The following is a 22,064-nucleotide window of genomic DNA, read 5'->3' as shown; positions in this document are numbered from 1 at the left end:
CTTTCTCCTTGCCCGCCAAGCAGACGACCGAATCCGGGGTCGGCTGCGCCCTAATGCACACGGGGGCGGAATCCGGGACCCGGTACTTCTTCTCGTACCGGTCTCTCCTGGTGGGGGTCGTGGACGGGTTCTTCAGGAATGACAGCCCCTCGTCCCAGATGTCATCGAGTAAGGGAATTGAGAGGACTGTCTTCCTCTTGGCCTCACGCCATTGATAGAGGAAACCTTGCTTCTTCTGTTCCTCGGGGCAGAGCTGGGAGAGCTCGGATGCCCTGGCGATCATGGCGTGGAAGGAGCCAGAGGAAGTGGTGATGGAAGGCCCATCCCGTCACCACCGTCACCATCCGTCCCTGTCGTGGCCGTCTCCGTTCCTGTGTCATCCCTCCGATCAGGAGAGGGCGATGAAGGTTGAGAAGCCTGTGAAGGCTGGCTGGGCGGGGGACGTCGGATGAACTCCCCTCAGCTTGCTTGGAGGGCTTCCCGATGGTCCAGGCTCCACTGGTGGCAAGGGCAACTTTGTCCTTATCTCCGTACACAAGGCCTAGATCGCCATCAAGATCGATCCTGAGTTGTCTTGTGGCCCAGGTACCGGCTGCGACGGGAGCGACGGCCGGGGAGTGGAATCCTCCACCTCCACACACTCCAAGTCGGCACCACCGTCGATTTCCTCTTCCGCCTCGTCGGGATCCCTCCCGTGGGACCGGACTTCCTCGAACTTCTTGTTCAGGATCTTCGCGACTCCAGCCAGCTCCTCCTCAGAGGCTGTATCTATGTCCGTGATGGCCACCGGCCCCCCCCTCTTTTTCCACCCGGGGTTTCATGGGGGTCTTATCGATGGGCTGAAAAGAAGATTCCCTCCATGGTGGCAGGGAAACTCTAGGACCTGAGGCCGCCTCCACTAGGATAGCCTCCACAGGCTTCGCCAGGGCCGCCACGACTCCTTCGAAAGAGGCCTTAGCCGGGTGAATCAAGGCCTTGACGACCTTAGGCGTGCCTCAGGCCTTCACCTTGGGGGGAGGGTCACCACCTCGTTCCCCCTTGGCTGTCTCTGTCGGGATCAACCGGGGCTTCTCCCAAAGCTTACCCGGGTTCTCCGATTTCCTCTTCCCCGAGCCAGAGCGTTGGCTCGTGGTTGATGGCGTTGGTGAAAGTGCGCCCTGCCTGGCAGCCGAGGAGCCCTACCGATCGGCGCTCCCAGTGCCCGCGGACTCGCGGTGCTTTGCCTTATGTTGGGCCCCTGTCGCCAGAGCGCCCTCAAAGGTCTTAGAAGACCGATCAGACTTCTTTTTCTCACCTACCACTGGGCTCTTCCCTTCCAGCCAGTTGGTGAGCCGAACACGCCAATCCCTCATGGTCCATTCCGACATGTTCTTGCAAAACACACAGTCGTTTTGCATGTGCGTTTTGTCTTCGTGAAGGCAGTAGAGACATCTGGAATGCTCATCCTCCTTGAAGACATTCTGCAATCCGCATCCAGGGCAGCTCCTGAACAGCTTGGATCAGGGTGTTGTGTTTCCTTTGTCTTGGGCCATCTCCACGCGGGGTAGGCCTCAAAGATCTTCTGGAATCCTCCAAGAAGCGAAACTCGAAAACTTTGCCCTTGAGGGGGGTAGAAAATTCCGAAACGGCTCCCCGTTGATCGGAAGTAGAAACGGTGGAGCTTGAGGCTTGATTGACCGAAAAAAGTAGATTAAACTCTGAAAAAACGCGAAATGCAGTAAAAGCTCGAGAGCTATAGCACGAGGACTTCCAACACTAGAACGTGCAGTAAAATCTGAAGATTGCTGCCAGAGGAGGGGCTTAGGTAGAGGGCAGTCGTTGGCTGGGGGCAGTATGACCCAGAGACCATTGATTGGTTATTAGGAGAAAGACAGTTCAGAAACAAAACAAACCGATTTTTTCTTTACCGAGGATTCCCAGCCTGACGACGGGGAATATTCATAAGCATGTGAATCCATGCCAGACCCCATGCTGGAGAAGGATTAGAAATAAAGCCGGGATGTGCTGTACTGCTTGCCTGCTGAAATAATTATAATCAGAACCAAGAAGGGCAGATCCAGTCCTGTGCCGTGACCAGAGTGCCTTGCAGATCCAGTCCAGTCCTGTGCCGTGCTGTGACCAGAGTGCCTTGCTGATCGCTGCCCATCCGATGTGACCAGCGTCTGTCCTAAAACCAGATCTAATTCCCTGACCAGAATCTTGACGGTTCTGTTTAGAAACATATCTAGTGAGTATCTATAGCTAGAACTGTGTCACTGGCATATGTACCTTGCTTAGTTAATCCCTACCTTAAACCCATCCTATCTTGTATTCAGAACCTGTGTTAGGAATATTTTAATTGTCTGAACTCTCTATCCAAACCATCCTATCTTCCCTCCTGTCTTAGTATTGTTAAAACTCTCTTTGTGGTGATCTTTTCTCATCTGAAGAAGACGATTTTCCTCTGCAGGCAGTCATTCTGATCAAATGGCTGTGTTCCTGTGTGGTATTCGTTTTGTTCATAGTCATCCACTAGTGTAAGAAATCCTTTTTGTCATTTTAAAAGTGCATTCCTGTTTTCCATTCTTGCGCTTATCGCGAAAAAACGACCTCCACTAAAACGTCCATAATTTCCTCAGTTTTTGTGCTAGAAACAAAATGGATGTTTGTAGTTAACATTCACAGCTTTAAATCTCATCTAAAACCGCATTCCAAATCCATACGGTTCTCCCATTATCGCGTAGTGAAACGTTTTCTGTGAATTTCCGTTTAGGGAAATTCTTACACGTTTAAAACAGCTTTTGATTACTTCCGACTTGAATGTTAAGATTTCAAATTGTTTCTTGGTATTAAATTATTGCTTGTGTTTGTGAGCAACTATCCAAAGCGGCTCCCATAAGACTTTATAGTAATTTCAGCAATTTTGACCATATTTAGTGTTTTGCCGGTCCATTCTAAGATAAATTTAAAAGCCATTCTGACAGCTTGACAGTCAATTCCGTTTTCTCTTGTGTTTAAAGGGGGGAAAGTGGGATTGATGTTCTATTGAATTCTGCTGTACCTGAAAACCTATTCTCTCCTCCTATCTCTTTACATTGCCTATTGGGGGTTGAGGGGTGTTTAGGGGAACCTTTAACCACAGTGCTATCTGATCTGAACACACAAACACAAAAGTATTATTTCTGTGCTGAATTGTTTTGCTCACTATTACTCCTTGTGTATTAAAGAGATTATTCAGTGTACATCACCCCATTGGTGATTATTGTGTACCATTAAAACATAGTGTGATTAAATTATAAATACATAAATAAATATTTTAACTTTGTAAACCAGCCTGATTCCTGGTTCAGTGTGACTGGGGGGTGGGCAGGAGAGGGGCGTGATATGAGTGGTATATCGTTCAGAATAAAGAACTTTTAGACAAAAATAAATAAGGATTTCAGTTGTGCATTACATGCTAGGCGTTGACTTGGATGCATACCGGATTGAAATCACATACAGGGGCTCTCCCGCGTCGATAACCAAGACGGGAAGGAGCGACTGCCGCCGTGGTACTGTCCTTGGCCCCTACAACAAAGCAGCTTTAAAAAAGACAACACAGCCGGGGAGTCTAAGAGACTGGTTCAAAACACAAGCTGGTTTGGTATCAAGGTTGCAAGGGGCAACATGGTATAACATTGTGTGAAGCGTTTGTGATGATCGACTCAAATACAATTCGAAGCCAAGAAAAGTCTCTGTTAGGTATCCAACTGATGCTGCATGTTAGAGAAAGAAATATTGAGACCAAAGTGGTAATGCAATGGGTCAAGCTAAACCTGTGCATATTTGAAAGTCTTCGATTTGTTTAATGTACATCACAATTGGTCCTAGCACAGTTGAGGGAGACTAATTGAGCGAAAGAAAGGGATCTGAGCCCGGCAGAGGTGGTTCTGGGGTGAACCATGAGTTGCCTGGAAAATAATTCTCTGAACTTTTGTTTTGAAAGGGGCCTGAGCCGGAAGAGAGGGATCCGGGGTGAATACCAAAGTTGAATACTGGTAAAAGGAAAATAACGTTTGCATATTGTTTTTGGTATAGCAGGCCCTATGCGTCAAGAGAAGTGCATGAAGTAGAGAGACTTGGACACAGAAGATCCTGAACTGGGAAAATGAAACTATATCCTCGTGCCACATAAGCCAGAGTGTGTGCTTAGCTCAAGTGACCAGCCTTGCCCCGTGCTGAATAAACGGGAAGGGAGGCAATCGGCCCAAGCATCCAGACATATTATTTTGTGAACACTTCTTCATGAACATTACATCACAATATTTGTAAATTGGTGGTAAGGAGTGGCAATATTTTCTTTTAGTATAGGCCCTTGATATTTTCACAAGACTCTACTAGGACTGCATTATTATTATTTGATTGTTGTAGCTTGCTCGCATCTGTAGATTTATGTTTATATAGGCGTTTATCACACCCTTGTGCAAGTTCAATGAATACCCTTGAACTGTGGTCATTTGTGTCTGTCTTACTGTTGATACCATGCCTTCATGAACTGTGGTGTCAGGAGTGGGATGTGATTCAATTGATAAAAAATTGTGAATCCATGCCGATAATTGTAGCACCACCAGAAGGGGAAAATAGAACCATTGAACTCCTTGAATCTGATCGTGTATCCACTCTTAATGAGGTTTTGCTCTCTCAACTACAACTGTCGTTAGACACCCTCCTACTCTCTCATTATAATATCCAACAGTGGGTTAGAATAATATTGAAAAATGACCAGCCTACAACTTCATTATACCCGAATCCTCCCACTCCCGAACATTTTTTTTGGTGCCCAAATACCATCTGTTCCAGGGCCATCAGGGTTAGAAACCAACCTACTTAAATCATTCCCTTCGGCGGAATCAGACTCAGAAGAATCAGACGACTTCGAAACTTTATCCAAAGGAGTCGAAACCTGTTTTATTTCCTATTCAGATAAAAACACTGAAGGAACCCTTACTGCACTGGAAGAAATGGCCGACCTAGCAGCTGTCATGGCCCAGTTGGCTGCCCATCAAATGTAGGCCAAAGCTAGGCTTCAAGAAAACCTGACAAAATTGGCTGAGTTGCAAGCCAGAACCTTACTAGTACAGGGGATACGTCAACCATACCTAGAAGGCGAAGATTTAGGGAACTTCTTTATGAATTTTGAATGACTGGCCGTACAGTTAGGTTGGAAAGAAAATCAATTTTTTTATTCATTTGGGGCCCCTGTTGAAAGGTGAACTACAGACTGCCTACCAACATCTTAATCTTCCCCAGCGGGCCACCTTTATAACCATAAAAGAAGGGTTATTGAAAAGAGTGGGCCAAACCTGTAACTTCTATTGGCCAAAATTGAGGGCCATTAGATTAAATCCTGAGAGACCCCCCCTTGAAATGGGTGAACATATCAAAAATACCATAGCCCTTTGGTTTAGTAACAAATACATGGACGAATTGGTAGAAATAGCAATAGCGGTGGGGGCTGAGCTAACAGACTCATTTAAGGTGACAAGAGGGGTGAGGCAGGGTTCTGTCCTTGCTCCTATACTCATCCTGATATACATAGATGAAGTGATACAGCATGTCAGGAAGAAATGCCTGGACCAGCCAAAACTTGCCCAGGAATCAATCCCGATACTCGTGTTCGCAGATGATGCTGTCTTATTGGCCACATCTGCAAGGGGTCTTGCTAACACACTTGAGGCCTTTGTGAAGAAATGCACAGAGCTCCACTTTGATATAAATATAGGGAAAACTAAAACCCTAGTTTTTTGCCCTAAGTTAAAAAAGCCTGCAAAACTAGTATTGTCCATTAATGGAACCCCTTGGAAAAAGTATGTTCCTATGATTATTTGTCAGCAAGATTTAATGATCAAGGTAATTGCACCTCCCAAATATTTAAATCTACTTCCACTTTGGAAAAATATGGGGGGCAATATGGAGATTTTTTGATACTCATGGACGGGGTACAATTTCACCAGCCCTCAATTTGTACAATGCACAGGCAAAAACAGCAGCCCCATATGGGGCCGAGGTCTGGGGGCACTCATCCACCCAACAATTTGGCCTGGAGCAAAGATGCTTTCTTAAAAAGCTGCTTGGATTATCCACAGTGTGTCAAGGCCACCCCGTCCTTTTGGAATTGGACCTTAGACCAATTACTAGTGATGCAAGCTTTAGGCCAGTAGCCTTTTGGTTCAGATTGTGGTCAACCCCCAAACTGTGTACATTCTACGAGGCAATGACACATATCTCGGATTTTGAGGGAGGTAGATCATTGCCCTGGTTCAAACATTTCAAAAAATGTTCATTAACGTTGAACATGGATGACTCATGGTATAACCCTGCTTGCATTATCAAGGGTGGTGTTGTCAAAGCTAAGAGGATCTCACGGGAGGTTACTGAGATTGAAATGGTTACTGCGTGCAGCAGATTGTCAATGGATGTTAAGTATCTGGCTAGTAAACCTGTATTAGGGTTTGAGAAATATCTGGATTTGGTAAACCTCCCATTAGCACATACACTTTACAACAGAACCTGGCATATCGTACCTCACTGTGGGATCAGAGTGGAAATTACTTATTCCCGGTCTGTGGTTCGGAAAGGGAGTCCATGGCCCACTTCTTGTTTTTTTGCCAGGGTTAATGGGTGGCTAGAAACATATACCTGAAGTAATTATGTAATGTTTTTGGCTTACGCCGTACGAGTGAAGCCATCTTATTGTTCGGGTGTTCCAACAACATGAAAGTAGTATTCCATGTTGCAAGCTATATCCACCAGGCCTGGCCTATAATAGCATAAATACTGATTATAGTATGATCTGGACCTAAATTCAATGCGGGGCTATAAGGATAAACATCTTTGGAGAAAAGTTTTCAATCAGACTACTATCAATTGCACTAATTATATGCACCTACTATGCAAATGTGTTATCTGATGTAGCCAATGGGATGATATACGTACTATTGTAACATCTGATCACACAATTTTAGGAATTGAAATGGTTTATACTGGGATTTTATATATTAGGCACTTAATTTTACTTATGAATTCTAAATAGTGTTGCCATTTTTATAACATGGTCTCAAAGATATTATTGCCAAAGAATCCACATTGCACCTTATGCTCTTAAGCCATCATAGCGGACTATAGTAGAATGCTTCCTACATAATGATGTAGTTTTGTCTTCCTATGAAGTCACTGTTTTTATTCTGAGTATTCTGCTTACATATATTTTGGCAAATTACTAAATGTCGAATAAAGGCAAGATGATGATGATTATAAGTCAGTGGTAAAAATTAAAAGGGAAAGGTTTTGCACCTTTTAACAGAAAAGATTACCACAGAGAAAGATCTAATGAATGTGGTTAAAAACAAAACAGTTTTACTAGACGGAGAAAACCACTGCCAGCAACAAAGTAGACAAAATATTTAAAAGTTGTTTCAGAAAAACTCAAAAGTCCACAACAATAGGAAAAATTTGATGGGACAGTAGGACTTGTTTTTGTAATTGGCACTGGGACAAAAATGTTTTAGGTGCCAATTAATTAACATTAGAAATAACGTCTTCCAATGTATTAAAAACATTCCTAAACGTGACATATGTGAACATAACAGATGCACTTCAATAGAAGTGCAAATTATGGGGAATAAAACTTTTTGCAGTTGAAAAACTGATTATCAACACAGCATGCAGATGGCATAAGTGATGCAAAGCAGAAGGGCTCTATGGCATCACAATGACAGAAGGTGAAATATAGATTTTCGCAGTTCCTTGCAAGTGCTATTTGGATAGTCTAAACATCGAAATCATTTTATATCTCAATGCTCGCACTATTGCCATGCATGCAGGTTTTGTTGGTAGCTTTCTTCAACTGAACCTTCTTTGCTGAAACCAATTACAAGTACCAACTTCACACCAAAGCACCTTAGGTATAATAGAAACGATGTACAAAACAGACAAATAGTACCGTGCCCTAGTGCAGTGGTCTTCAAACTGTGTGGCTGCCCCTCCTATGGGTGACTGTTTTAAATAAAAAATATAAGCGTTTAATAGAAAATATAAAGGGCGGATGAGCATAAAACAAGTTTGAAGACCACTGCCCTAGAACCCCTGCTTTGAGCATTATTTAAACGTATTTGAGCAAAACTTACTGCAATGGTTTTCTCCTTGATGCCACCCACTGGAAGAATTTTTCCTGTAAGGGACACCTCGCCAGTCATTGCTACGTTATGCCTTACTGGTCGATTCAATGCCAAAGACAAAAGGGCAGTGACTATAGTGCAACCTGCACTGGGTCCATCTTTTGGGGTTGCTCCCTGGAAAGGAAAAATAAAATTCATAAAAAGGAGGAAATTACGTGCGATTGGTCTTGGTTGTGATACAATCAGGACAAATCTGTGCTGTCACTTAGAGGTGCTTGTCAAACAACATAACCAAAAAACACTTGAAAAGTTGCAGTGACATTAATTAGCCAAATTAAAAAGCTACTTTGGGTAAGTGCCTATTTTATGTGGATAACTTTCCAAGTAAAATTAATCAGTCGCACTGTCAGTCCATTTTTCCCGCTCAAATTTCTGTATTCATACAGTCTTTATGCATTGAATTGGAGTAAGACAGTACTAGCAGAGGCAGAAGACTACATGGGGATTTGCGCTGCCAGGCATTGCATTACAGCTTTGAGTTAGTAAAATATGATCTATGTCCATTCTGAAGTCCAAGTATCCGGTTTATCATAGGGAACTGTTTCAAGAGCATACATTTTACAAGTGGGATCAGGTCCCTTCGCTAACTGAATATTTCTCAAGTGGCTGAAAGAAATTCCAGTTTGTTCGGTACTCTTTTCCATTGTTTTCCGGTTGCGATTAGATGTATGCAAGATGAGGGGGCGCTAGAGAGCCCAACCAAGATGGCTGAGCGTTCGTGAGCTCCCGAACACCCATATAAATCCAAATATAATCCTGGCGTCTCCTGGCCCACCAAAGCCTTGATGTGGGACATATCTGCTGTGTGAATTGTCTGTCCACACATGTGAAAATTGTGAATTCCAGCTGGAAATGGGGCAAAGATATTAGCAGTGAAGTGTGGGCAGCAACTTGACCGTGGCAACGTCCAGAGAGGAGGTCGCAGGTGGGGAGCGCAAGACCACACAGAGGACGAGGTGCACGGAGTGCTCGCCTGCCACTGAAATGCATACTGTGTGGCAGCAAGAGATCGCTAATACGACTGGAGGGAGGCTGCTGTGCCCGCTGCGGAAGGTGGCGGGCACCACTGAAGCCTGGTGGTGTCACAAGTACCGAGCTGCTGATGGGACCAGCTTCCACACGTGGATAAGGCAGCAGAACCCCCGACAGGAGAGCTGAGGAATCTGGGCACGGGAGCACCTTTGGGTGTCCAGAGGGGCGGGGAGGACTGGTGGGTGAGCCACGGAGACAGCAAGTTGCAAGTGGCCGGGTCCCGCCGTGTTTCTGTTGCTCGCAGCCACGCTATAACATGTAGCAGCAACAGTCCGGCTGAGGATGCAGCCTGGGAAACCAGGCATGGAGTGCTAAGGTACAGCAGACACAATCCGATAGCCCATCCCAGTGTGGGGGAAGCAGAAGACCCCTAGGGAGCGGCAAGCAGCAGCTTGGCCACAATTGGGAAAGTCAGCAGTTCGGTGGCTAGGAAATAACTAAGGGGGTTCCAGCTGCAAGGTCTTGGCCTCATCCACTCTGAGCACTGGCTGATGATAAAGGTCATTGGGAGGCACTGCAATGTGGAGGTACTAGTGGATGGAACACACTGAGCTGGGACTATTAGTGTCACAGGTGCAGCAGTGAGGTATATGGGATAGCGAATACCTCTCACAGATTGCCGCAGTGCAGCCCTAAACTGGTGGTATTGGTGGTCGCAACCACGCTGAGCTAGGAACTCTATGCTAAACATGTTAAGATTGTGCCTGGAACTCTGAGGAGGTGAGCCATATGGTGCTGCTGTGACAGTGACTCAAGTGGGGACCCGTACAGACAGCTCAGTGGATTGAGGCAGGGCACGGAAGGACGCTGGTCCTGTTGGACAAGTCAGAGGGATACCAGAGATAAGTGCTGTGAACAGTGGAAAGGGGCAGGTGGTTGCTCAGACTGCTTGAACCTCCAGACAAGTGACTGCAGTGGGGTCAGCCCTAGTGGTGTGTGGGTGGAAGCACCTCCCCAGAGGAACGCAGAGGATTGGTGCAGTGGGCAGGCACAGGAGGGGGCAGGTCTGCTGCAGCGGGCCCCTGTGTAAGCTAGTCAGGTAAGCTTGAAAGTGAAGACTATCCAACGCAGAGACACGGTGCAGACTGACATGGGGACGCTGGGGGACACTGATTGCTGTTTACGAGTTTGGGGTTGACATCTTGTGCACCAGTGTTACGGGGGTGCAACAGAGACAATGGTTTGGGCCATGGCATGATGTCTAAAGTAGGCAAAGCAGAGAAACATCAGTCGAAACTGCAATTTGACACACCTATCTGACAATGGAGGACTCCCCAGGACTGGATACCCAAACCCCTTCCCAGGACGCTTCTGGTGCGCTCCCATGTTATTAAAGAGATGTTCAATCAGCTACAAGCCGGTATACAATCACTGAATGGGAAGATGGACACTGACATGTAAGGTGGACCACATGGCATGTCCGCCTGGATAAACATGGGGAGTGGTTGGATGAGGTTGAAGGGTGTGTTTCCACAGTCGAGGATGAATCTTCGTCCATGGTCAGGAAGCTTGTGCAAGTGCAAAGGGCCCTGAAGGAATTGGCCGATAAACAGGAGGACCTTGAGTCTAGGAGAAATAACTTGAGGATAGCGGGTGCTCCTGAAGAGTGAAGCAGAGATCAATGGAGCCGTTGGTCGAATCAATACTGCGAGAATCTCTGGGAGACAATGATTTTTCAGTAGTATTTATAGTGGAAAGGGCACACCGAATTCCAAGTGTTAAGAAACCAATACCAGGGGCTCCACCCCATCCAATCATTGCCTGGATGTGGAACTATAGAGATCTCGCTCTTCGTAAAGCCACAGAAAAAGGTACTCTGGTGTAGAAGGGAGTTGTCATCAAGCCCTTTCCAGATTTCTCTGATAAGTGCAGGCATCCCACCGGACGTATAATGATGTGAAAAAGCACCTACGAAAGGAGGGGCATAAGATATGCCGTGCTGTTTCCCGCCAAGCTCAGGGTAGAGCATTTTTTCATACCCCGGACGAAGCCAATACTTTCGTTGATTCGCTGTCAAGGGTCCCCCGGCGGCGGGGGATTAATGAGTAAAGTTGGGATTCATGTGATGCATAAAGTTTCACTGACAGCGGATGACAAATGCTGCGATATATAATTTGGTGGTGGCCTGGAGGTGGCTATTACCGTAGTTGAGGTGCAAGGGGTGGCTGGGTGCAAGGGGGCCCCCATTCGGAGGAAGCCTAAGTTGCTAATGGGGGGGGTAGGGATGGGACTGGCCTGTTGCGGTTGCTGGCAGGGAGGGAGGCAGTTGGGGTTGTGGAGGGAGAAGAGTGGTGGTTAGGGGGGTTGGGGTTATCCTTGCCTGATATTCAGATCCTACCCCAGGAGATACGGTTTGGTCGCGGGTGGTCAGCATTGGACTAGATAAGGGTGCAGGTCATTCTTGGGGCGGCGGCAATGGGGAGATATTTCATAGAAGGTTTGGGAACTGCATGAATGGCCTACACTTGAAATGTATGACATGGAACATTAGAGGGTTGAACTGACAATCTAAAGCCTGTAAGGTTTTACTATATATTAGACGTCATCAAGTGGATGTGGCATTTCTTGCGGAGACGCAGTTAACTGCAATAGGGGAGTCACGCTTTGGGCAAGGGTGGGATGTCACTGCTATTACTCTCTTACTCCTCTTATTCAAGGGGCGTTTGTATATTGATACATAGTTTAGTTGGCTTCTGCCTGACGCAGGTGATTAAAGATCAAGAGGGAAGGGCGATAGTGGGTAGGGTGTTGTGCATGGTCAGGTGATTATCTTAGTGGATATGGTGAACACGTTAGAATGGATAGCCTGACAACTAGACCAAATATCACCAGGAGTGCTTATTTGGGCAGGGGATTTTAATGCAGTGATGGACCCAGAACTGGATAGAATCGGTGGGGTGCTCTGCCCCCCGCCCCCCTTGAAATCGACCAGTTAATTATAAGAATTGTGCTGGGAGTGGGAGCTGAACAACATTTGGAGGACTAGGCATGGGGATGAAAAAGGGCATAAGTTTAGCTCCTTGGTCAATCAGTCTGTATCGCGGTTGGATTACTTTCTGATTTCGGAAAGGATAACAGGGTGGGTAGAGGAGGTTACTATACTGGTACATACAATGACGGACCATGCACCAGTAGTGCTGTTGCTGGATGTGCTGGGCCGAATGGGTCGGAAACCAGCCTGGTGGTTTAAAAGTGAAGGTTTGTCAGATGCAGTGTTTTCAGCTGCGATAGCACAAGTTATTGATAACTCCTTTGCTGAAAATGTAGGGTCGGTGGTCTCATATTCGTTACCATGGGAAACCTTTACATGTGGGGTGTGAGAGGAATGTATATCGAAGGAGTCTGGGATGTTGAAAATGATACAAAGGGAACTGGCGGACAGTGAGGCATTTATTCAAGGCCTACGGGGACAGACTTGCTGAATGATCCAATTAAGCAGAACGCGGTTAGGGAAGAACTGGTGACATTTGGGGATGCGGCTTGAAGAGAAATTAAGTTTTTGTCTAGGAAAGTGGCTGTTAGGCAGTACGGGGAAGGTCAACACCCCAGGAAATTGCTTGCAAAAGCAGCTAGGGTGGCTGCTCCTAGGTCGCATATAATGTCTAGTAAGGATGATCACAGGACTCTGCAGTATGCAGACGGGGATATTATATAGGCATTCTATGCCTTTTACACCAGCTTATACGCTACACAGATCCAGAGGTCACAAGCTGAGATAAATACATTTCTTGATAAGGTGGCACTCTATTGGTGCGAGGTAGAGGAAAGGGAAAGGCTGTGCTGACCAGTTACTGAGCAGGAAATCCTTCAAGCTATTAAGACATTGTCGTCGGGGAAGGCACCTGGGCCGGGCGGCTTTAAAGCCGAGTTTTCCAAGTATTTTGCACCCCAAATTGGCTCTGCATTTATTGAAAGTATCTCAGCAGGCGTTGAGGAAAGGGTGGCTGCCAGACAGCATGAGGGAGGTCGTAGTCATTGTATTGTCAAAGCCGTGGAAGGCTGTGCATGACTAATCTACTTACTGCCCCATTTTGCCCCATTTTGCTTATTAACCTGGATAATACAATACTGGTGGAACTGTTGGCTGCGAGGTTGGCCCCTCTGATGGAAAAATACGTTAAGTTGGACCAATCGTGGTTTATCCCGGGGCGGTCTACCTCTTATAGGTTGCGGCAAATGTTTGGGGTAATGTCAACGTCAGGATGACGTAGTGGTGGAAGCGTTATTGGACGTGGAGAAGTCATTTGACTCTCTGCAGTGACCCCTTCTCTTCATGGTCTTGCGAAGAATGCGGGTGGGAGACTAGTTTATTTCAATGGTCTTTTTTTTTATTTTTTTTAAAAATTGTATTTGGTTTAAATTAAACCTTTACACAATAGACAAGCATGAATACAAACAAGCATAAAATAATTTAAAACAGAAGATCAGAGAAACATGTCATAACATTTTATCCAGGTATACAAGTTTCAAACAAGCCAGAGTACAAAACACAAAGTAAATTAACAGAATAGACAAAATAAGAAATGACAATTGTCCGTAAATAAAACACTAAAATTACATCAGATTTAGGCTATTAATGAATCCTCAGACTGCTAAACCTTCACGTGCATTCTGAATGTTTAGACATCTTTTCCATAAATTATCATTGGTAGACCCTCTGCGATACATCAGAAGAGGCCCCATGTATTTGGTTCTGCAGGCAGTTACAAGTGCTTGACTGATTCAGTTATTGAATTACAAAATCTGCATCCACTGTTAGCCTGGGTTATTATGCTTCTTCTAAGCAAAGTCTCCTTAGTGGGAAACAGATTCCAGCGTAGGCAAAGAAGCATGGCCCTATGTTGTCGATTAGGGAATAGGGAGAGCAATATAGAGAGTTTCCCTCTGCGTTTGTTCTCATGGGATAGATGGCTCATAGAAGAATAAGAATGAAATAGGTTGGTCGTGGCAGCCCAATCAAGATCAAAGATGGCCCTTTTCACCTTGGTCGGGTTAGTAAATAAGTATCCAGATCCAAGGAAGCTCTTAAGAGATTTGCTTCACATTTCAGGCCAAAAATAGCCAGATATTGGGAATTCAGTTGAGGGGTCATTGTGAATTTAAGGGCATCACCCAAAGTCTCAGGGAATCTGCTAGTGGAGACGTCAATTTTAAGTATAGTGACAGCATGCACCACTTAACATGAACTTTTAGAAAAGATACACCCAGCTCAAACCTGATTGCCGCAAGGGAAATTACATTGGGAAGACCCAAGAGCTTACGCCAGCGCTTAGCCTCAATCCGGCCCAAATGTTTGAAAATAGCGTTGCCATATAACTCAAGGCCATATATGAGTTTTGGAACAATTTCCCCCCTCATAAAACATAAGAGCTGGTTTTAGAGAAAATCGTCCGAATTTGCGACCAATTTTAATGATCTGACTGTGAAGCTGGGCTGCTTTTTGTAGTGGAATCTCTGAGATGTTTTTCAAGCCCAATTGGCCCTGAAATAGAATCCCAGATAAACAAAGCTAGGGCTGGTTCTGATATTTACATTTTCCACAGACCAGGAGAAAAATTGCAGTTCTTTGACTTTCTCTTTGTGAAGGCCAACATTCTGGTCTTACTGAGACTAATAAGAAGCCCGTTCTCATTAGCATATTTTGAAAAGATGATCAAAAGCCTTTGAAGACCGACCTTGGATTTGTCGACTATCAGAAAATCATTGGCGTAAGCCAGCCATGATATTTTGCACTGGCCTACCTTTGGCGTAATGAGGCCCCCTTCAGCAAGATAGTCGGCCCGTCAGACAAGTATTGGTTGAATAACCAGGGGGCCAAGACACAGCTCTGCTTTAAGCATCTATATGAACAAACTCTCAGTGAGAGATCACCCTTCTGATTCAGTCGAATCTGTATTCCGGGATTATCATAAACACCATTGACTAAACGCAGAAGACCATGTGGCATACGCCAGCCAGCCAATTTAGACCACAACTGATTCCGACTGACACGGTCAAATGCCGGTGAAAGATCAATTGAAGCCATATAAGTACAGCCTTCAAGCGCAGCCCATGCCGATTCCTGTATCGACTTCAAAGCAAGACCATTAATGTTGGTTGAATGTCCCTTGCAGAAGCCCATCTGGAATCTATTCAATCCATGAGCAGAAGTAGCCCATTGCTCCAAATGAGTCAGAAGAAAAGCTGAAAAGATCTTGCAGTCAGCGTTGATTAAGGAGATTGGCCGATAAGGTTTAGGTTCCGACCTGCTGCCATATTTAAAGATGGGAACGACGTGTAACATGCTCCAGGAGACTGGCAATACTCCAGTGTGGAGAATACTTCCGAATTGCAGGAACAGTATATTAGCCCACTTAATTGGGTAGGCCTTAAAGGTGTTATTAGTTAGGCCGCTCGGGACTGGGGCACGAGACTTCTTACATTTTTTAGCAGATGGTAAATATTTTTAATGTCTATCTACGTCTGCCAAGAGTAGTCATATGGCAGAGCTAGGGTATAAATCAGTGCCATCATTGCCAGCAGGAGTTCCAAACAGAATCTCAAAATAACTGGCCCATTTCGACTTCGGAACAGAATTTAGTTAGGAAATAGCTAAATTAGTGCCTTGGTAATTAATTAATGACGAAAGCGACCGCACACGGGTGTTTATCAGAACTTTGAGCATGTACTCAATATCACACTGCAACACTGCTGCTTTTATATTTTTGGCCAATCTTCTTTGCAAGTTTAGCTTTAATGGCAGCATCACCAATTGTAGCCTTAAGTTTCCTAATCTGCCCCCATGTAAGATTTAGCTGCAGCCAGCTCTTCATCGTAGCAATGGCTAGGTCTATACGGTCTCATTGACGTAAATCTAATATTGGTTCTTACATGAGTCACCAGATCAGTGATGAGATCCTGAAATCTATTCACAAATTGAAATTTTGCAATTTCCATTCAAGTGTAGTTGTCGACACAATCAAGTGGAGTTCTTGATTTCGGATAGCAACATTGGAATCAGACCATCGAATTGCGTTACCCGAGTACATCGTTCTTAGATGTAGCAGATCTGTGTACTCTCTGGTAATCCAAATAATATCAAATGCTGCTTTTAGAATACCATGGTTGCTCCAACTATTCCTAAGCACAGAAAAGGAGGTACAGCAGTTTGACAAATAATCATTAATAAAGAGGTAATCCAGAATTGAAGAAACCCATGTGTGCATTTCCACCCCATTTGCTTGATTACTGGCCTTCCCTGTAAGAGACTGGAGCCCTACTGCCGCCAAAGCAAGGCACCAGCCTCTTCTAGCCTGGGACTTGAAGATCTGCGAGATCATATCCGATGGTAGATCACACTGATCATTAGCCAAGTCCTGCAAGAGGCAGTTGGCATTTAAATCTGCCGCCAACAAAACCCTTGCACAGGGGATATTGGATGACCACACAATACATTCACAGACCACCTCTAAGAAATTACTAAATTCAGCAATCCCCTTATGCCAATATACATTCACCACCAGTAAATTAAAAGCCAAATATGCTGAACTCAAGGCAACTGCCATGGCTCCAAACGGAAAGGTCAGCAATAGGCGTGCGGACATTCCCAAGGCTTAGTCAACTGCAATTAAAAGCCCTCCTGATGCCCTGCCACTCCTGCTAGCCTTTGATGGCTGAGTAAACACTTGGTAACTATCAAGTACTGGGGCTTTCATCAGCTCTCTTGGAGAATACAATTTGCCTCTTTTAGGGTGGGCATAGCAAGCTGGTTAGTAAAGAGGTGATAACTTGCAGGCATATTCTCTGATTTAAGACACAAAGATATGTCTCTCTTCCCAGATGACACTATTCTAGGAGCATTATGGCTCCGGTTTCCACCATAAAGTTGACGCAACTGCCGCCCAGTGGATGTTCCTGCCAGCTGGTTGTTATTCAGCCTTTGTCACTGATCTGAATCCCTGATTGGTAGGATGAACTACAATACGCAACCCCCCGTGCATCCAGGAGACTGCCCTCTTGTACCATGATGGTGCAAATCTCAAAGCCCAAAGCCTGTAGGCTGGGTCTTTGGGAGAGGACAAGATCCTTAACCAGATTCGAGTTAAAGTAAATAATGGAGGTGTCAGGATGGTTTCTGTCAGGGAAGGCAACTCGCTCAATATTGCAGGAACACAGTAAGCCTAAAGCTGGAATTTCAGCAAAGATCAATAAAATGCTGGATCGGTTCAAACACACTGGAATATTAGTGCCCAGTAAGCTGCACATTTTTTGTTGTAGCTCAGTTTTACCCATGCATGTGTCTTTCCCCCAGCCCACCCTGGATACAGTCGTTCTTACCCTATGGGGCATCATTACCTCTTGCTTGGTGCAGTATACTATAGGATTTAGGCCTATTCGGCTCAACACAGCTTAGTGGGTGCCCAATGATTGTTGTGCATTAGACATATATAATCACCCCAATAGTTGGCCCATGCCTTCAGCCAATGAAGGGTAACGGTTCGGTGGTGATTTATCCATTATCGGGGTACCCTCAAGCCCATGGTTCATTTTGCTTATCAGGGCACCGAAAATCAGGGTTACCAAATAGAGAAGCTGCCTGAGGCCGGGTCCTGCCATCAGGCAACTGCTGTGGGCACAATAGACTAGGAACCATAGGATGCCAGATCTCATAGCAGGGACCATAAAATGGTCACCATAGGTGCCCTTTCCTCTTCAACTGTTTTAATGCCATAGACACAAGTATTAACTGCAGTGATCCCACTGATGGATGAAGGGACAAAGGTTTGAGTTACCAATGCCACAGGAGGAATAGCTGTAACTTCACTCATAACACCTGTGCTTGGCGTTCTATTGGAAAAAGTTATACATAAAGGCGTAGGATTGTCCTGAGGGAACAGGGTCCGTCTGAGATATAATCAACCTTGAACAGCTTCACCAATACTAGATCCAATGGGGTTCCTTCTTCCAACAATGGGGAAATGCTTGACCGGAAAAATGGCTAAGAATTAAGTCTTAATGAACTTTTTCTCCAAGAGGGTAGCGTTTTCTTCACGTTTTTAGTCAACTTTTGATGGTTTGATTACTAGAGGAACCTCACAGGACACAGGTGATCCTACACATGGATTAGAGCTAGCGGTTTGCTCCTCTGTCAAGATTATCGGGGTAACACCCTTAGTAGGAGGGCAAGATGACATGAGAGGGTCATTCAAATTTTGACATTGGGATGTATAGAGAGCACTAGGGGTGGCAGGGACCAATTCAACATATTGGTCAATAGATGTATCAGTGATTTCAATTATCTCACTAGTATAAGCAATTTTTCTAGTGGATGTGAGGGGGGTCATCACCAAGGGGTTATCAAGCCATTCACAATTGGGTGAAGAAGCAGCTCTGGTCCAATAGATTCCAATTTGCCATTCATCTCAGTTCAAGATGTTATCATAAAGTGCCACAAAAGAGCTTAGAACAATGTTTAAAGCAGAAACCGTTGGATGAATGAGGCTAATTGATTTTCAATGAAGTCGGCTGCCTCAGAAGAAGATTCTGCTCTAACACGAGCGTGACCATTAGGTTCATTGGTTATTGAGTATTTGTCGATGATATCAGTGAGATCTGATGGAGAACCCAGGATTGATGCGTCACAATTTTGCTGAATGACCCTAGTGGCATTATCGTGTAGCAGGCCACCCACCCCCAAGAAAACGTTATTTCCCAGGGCCTGATCTGCAAATTTAATAATACTGAGATCTGTCAGGTCTTTTTGCCCAACAGGTATGTTATGTTCCTTCATAACATGAATGGTCAAGCATCGCCATGCCTCATACAGGAGCTACAGATTTAAGTTCTGTGCTAGTGGCAACGGTCTTCACAAAATAGTGGTTTAGACATCATTGGCCAGCAATGGGGGAGAAGATCGAGTTGGTTCATGGGATTTTGAAAACGGCTGGTGTTTTATTGAGTTTTATGGCAAAAGCCCCTGGGTGTTCATTTTGTGAATTAACCATCTCTGCATTTGCCAGCCTGACCGGGTTGAATTGGTCATCAGGATTTAAGATTAACTGTGGTACTCACTTCGCCTCAGAGTTGCTTAAAAGTTCCTGCCGGAGCTCCCCAACGCTGGAGGAGGGAGGCGAGAACTTACATAGCAAGGTGGATTCCTGTGAAGCATGAATGACGCAGTTTATGGTGCATTCTGGACCCAGTAGTTCAGGTTATCGTGGCCAGTCTGGCTTCTGAGGCCAGATCTCATGTTCACAGGGTAAGTAAGGCTTTGAGTTATAGAGTAGCAAATTGCTGACCTTGATCAAAGGTGAATTAAGTCCCCCGCAGTCTCTAGGTCGGTTAAATCTCTCAGCATTAGCAGTCAGCCAATTCAAAGAACAGTTATGCAGGTACCAATGGAGAAGAACCACAAAGAAAATAGAAGTAGTTAGCCCAGATCAAGCGGAAGAAAAATCCCAGCAGCTTCTGGGGCACGCAAGTCAGCAGACAAAATCAGCGGTCAAGATGGAATTATAGGTGGTTTCAGCTCCAGTGCGCACAGTCACCAATAATGTCCGTAGTGCAGCTACAACCAAAAGCAGCGGGAGCGCAGAGCGCCAGAGCCCTCAGTCTGCGTTTTCACTTTGCCGGTCCACTTTGCGGCCCGCTTCGCGGTGGATGACAGTTAATTAGTAAAAAACAGGCGGGGCTTACACAGCAGTAGGTAGACACAATAGTTTGTTCCAAACACCAGCAGGTAAAAGCAAACAGTAGCGAAGGCTGCAAACACTGCAGACTGCTTTCACTTTGCCGGTCCACCTCATGAACTGCTTCACGGTGGATGTCGGTTAAGTAGCAGAATGCAGGCGTGGCTTACACAGCAGTAGGTGGACATGATTGCTCTTTCTTGTTGGTGTTAGGAACAAACTAACGGTAGCAAGAGATGCAAACATTTGGTCTTGTTACTTTGCACCGAGCCTAAAACTAGAATTGAAGTGAAAGACCAGCTGACATAGGTTATACCCTTGGGACGAGGCACCCGGCAGGGGTGCCCTTTCTTGCCGTTACTGCTTGCCCTAGCAATTGAGCCTCTGGCCGAATTACTGAGGGATAACCACATACGCAGAGGGATATAGCTTTATAATCATAGGGTGGTGATATCCCTCTATGCGGATGATATGGTGATTTTGGTTAAGAACCCCGAAGACAATTTAGCAATTTTGATATTCTGGATTAAAAATCAACACTACAAAATCGGTCCCTTCCCCCCCCCCCCCCAACTGAATTTTTTGATTGGTTTGATGACGGATTTGCGTTTTAATGGCACACTAAATATACTAGGTAATTTGGAATTGACATGGAACACACCCCAGAGGGGTTCTATCAATGCAAATACATTGCAGTGTTGGAGCCAGTTCGCTTAGTTGTCAGCAGGTGGATGGGTCTCAACCTATATGGTATGGTCTCATTGTTGAAAATGTTTCTGCTACCTCGGTTTTTGTATGTTTTTCGTAATGTGTCATTGGCAGTGCGGAAGTGCTATTTTCGTGATGTGCAGTTGGTGTTGTCCCGGTTTATTTGGGAAGGTAAACCGTCCCGAATGACTTGGCAGAAACTAATTGCACCAGTGCAGAGAGGGGGTTAGCACTTCACGATCTGAAAGCATACTACAATGCCGCTCAGCCTAGTCTTTTGGTATATTGGTTTGGTAAGGGGGTGGACAGGAGACACGTGGAAATAGAGCGGGCAATAGCAACACCCTCCCTACTTCGAGCAGGGATATTTACAGCCCCAGGTAGATCAGCTAAACTGCAGAACATGGTGGAACCGACTTGCAGAGCATGGGTGTGTATTGATGGGAAAGGGAAAGGAGAGGTAATCTACTCTCCGAAGCTACCAATTATTCACATTTCGGGTCTGCCTCTAACAGGAGAACTTGGTTATGTGTGCTGTATGCAGAGGATGGGCCTTTCAAGCTTTCGTGACATATTCCAGGAAGGACAGTTTCTGTCAGTAAATGGTTGGAAGAGTGGAGGGAATGTTACATCTTTGGAGGTGTTTCTATAGTTCTGATTACGGTACTCCCTGAAGGGGCTGTTCCCAGAGGAACCATAGACTGCCTCCATGTTAGATGGGATGATAAAGACGACAAATACCAGGAAGATAGTCTCTAGCATATATGATAAGGTGATGGAGGCTCGAGGTGGCTGAGTGGAGTCAGCTCAAGGAAATTGGAGTTGGCACTGGGCACCGCTCTAACAGATGAGGTGTGGTGGTATTGCTGTGCACAAATAGCCCTTAATAGCAGGTCCAAACTGATACACCAATTTTACTATACTCCTGCGGTTTTGCACGAGATGTTCCCCGATACCCCGGATCAATGTGTTCAATATGCAGCGATTCCAGCAGGCTTCCTCCATGTGGCCTGGGAATGCCCTCCCGTGTATAGATTCTGGGAGGAGGTGTTTGAGGTGTTGATTGACATTATTGGGGAGAGGGTGGACCCTAATCCGGAAATGGCGGAATTGGGCTATAGTAAGCAAATTACTGTTCGTGTGCAGAGGCTAGCAGGACTGTTGATTTTGGCGCAAAGAAGCGTGGCAATGCTTTGGGGGAGAGTCCAAAGTCCTATAAAAGAATGTTGAAAAGAAGATATTCTTTATTGTAACTAGATGCAGACTGAATATGGAATGACTATTCATCCATGTACTAAACCTAAAGACATTTGGGACCCTTCTAAACAGTATTTAATTGCACAGGCGAGATTGATAGAAGCAAATTCTGGAACAGAGCAATCCTGACAGGTTGATATTATGGACTGGTAGAGGGATGGGAAGGGAGGGGGAGGAGTGTGAACATTGTATATCAGGAGTGAAG

General features: G+C 45.3%; 1 protein-coding gene across 1 annotated transcript in view; it reads right to left on the bottom strand.

Annotated features, from left to right (window-relative positions):
- Positions 1 to 22,064, bottom strand: part of LONP1 (lon peptidase 1, mitochondrial) — a 1,004,634-nt gene that overhangs the window by 38,525 nt on the left and 944,045 nt on the right. Inside the window, exon 17 of the mRNA XM_069649597.1 lies at positions 8,145 to 8,309. Coding sequence (XP_069505698.1) covers positions 8,145 to 8,309 — 165 coding nt within the window. The remainder of the gene's footprint in view (positions 1 to 8,144; positions 8,310 to 22,064) is intronic.

Source organism: Ambystoma mexicanum, chromosome 1p, assembly GCF_040938575.1.
Source record: "Ambystoma mexicanum isolate Mex_15411 chromosome 1p, UKY_AmexF1_1, whole genome shotgun sequence".
Classification (NCBI taxonomy): domain Eukaryota; kingdom Metazoa; phylum Chordata; class Amphibia; order Caudata; family Ambystomatidae; genus Ambystoma; species Ambystoma mexicanum.
This window is presented reverse-complemented; position numbering and strand designations above follow the sequence as displayed.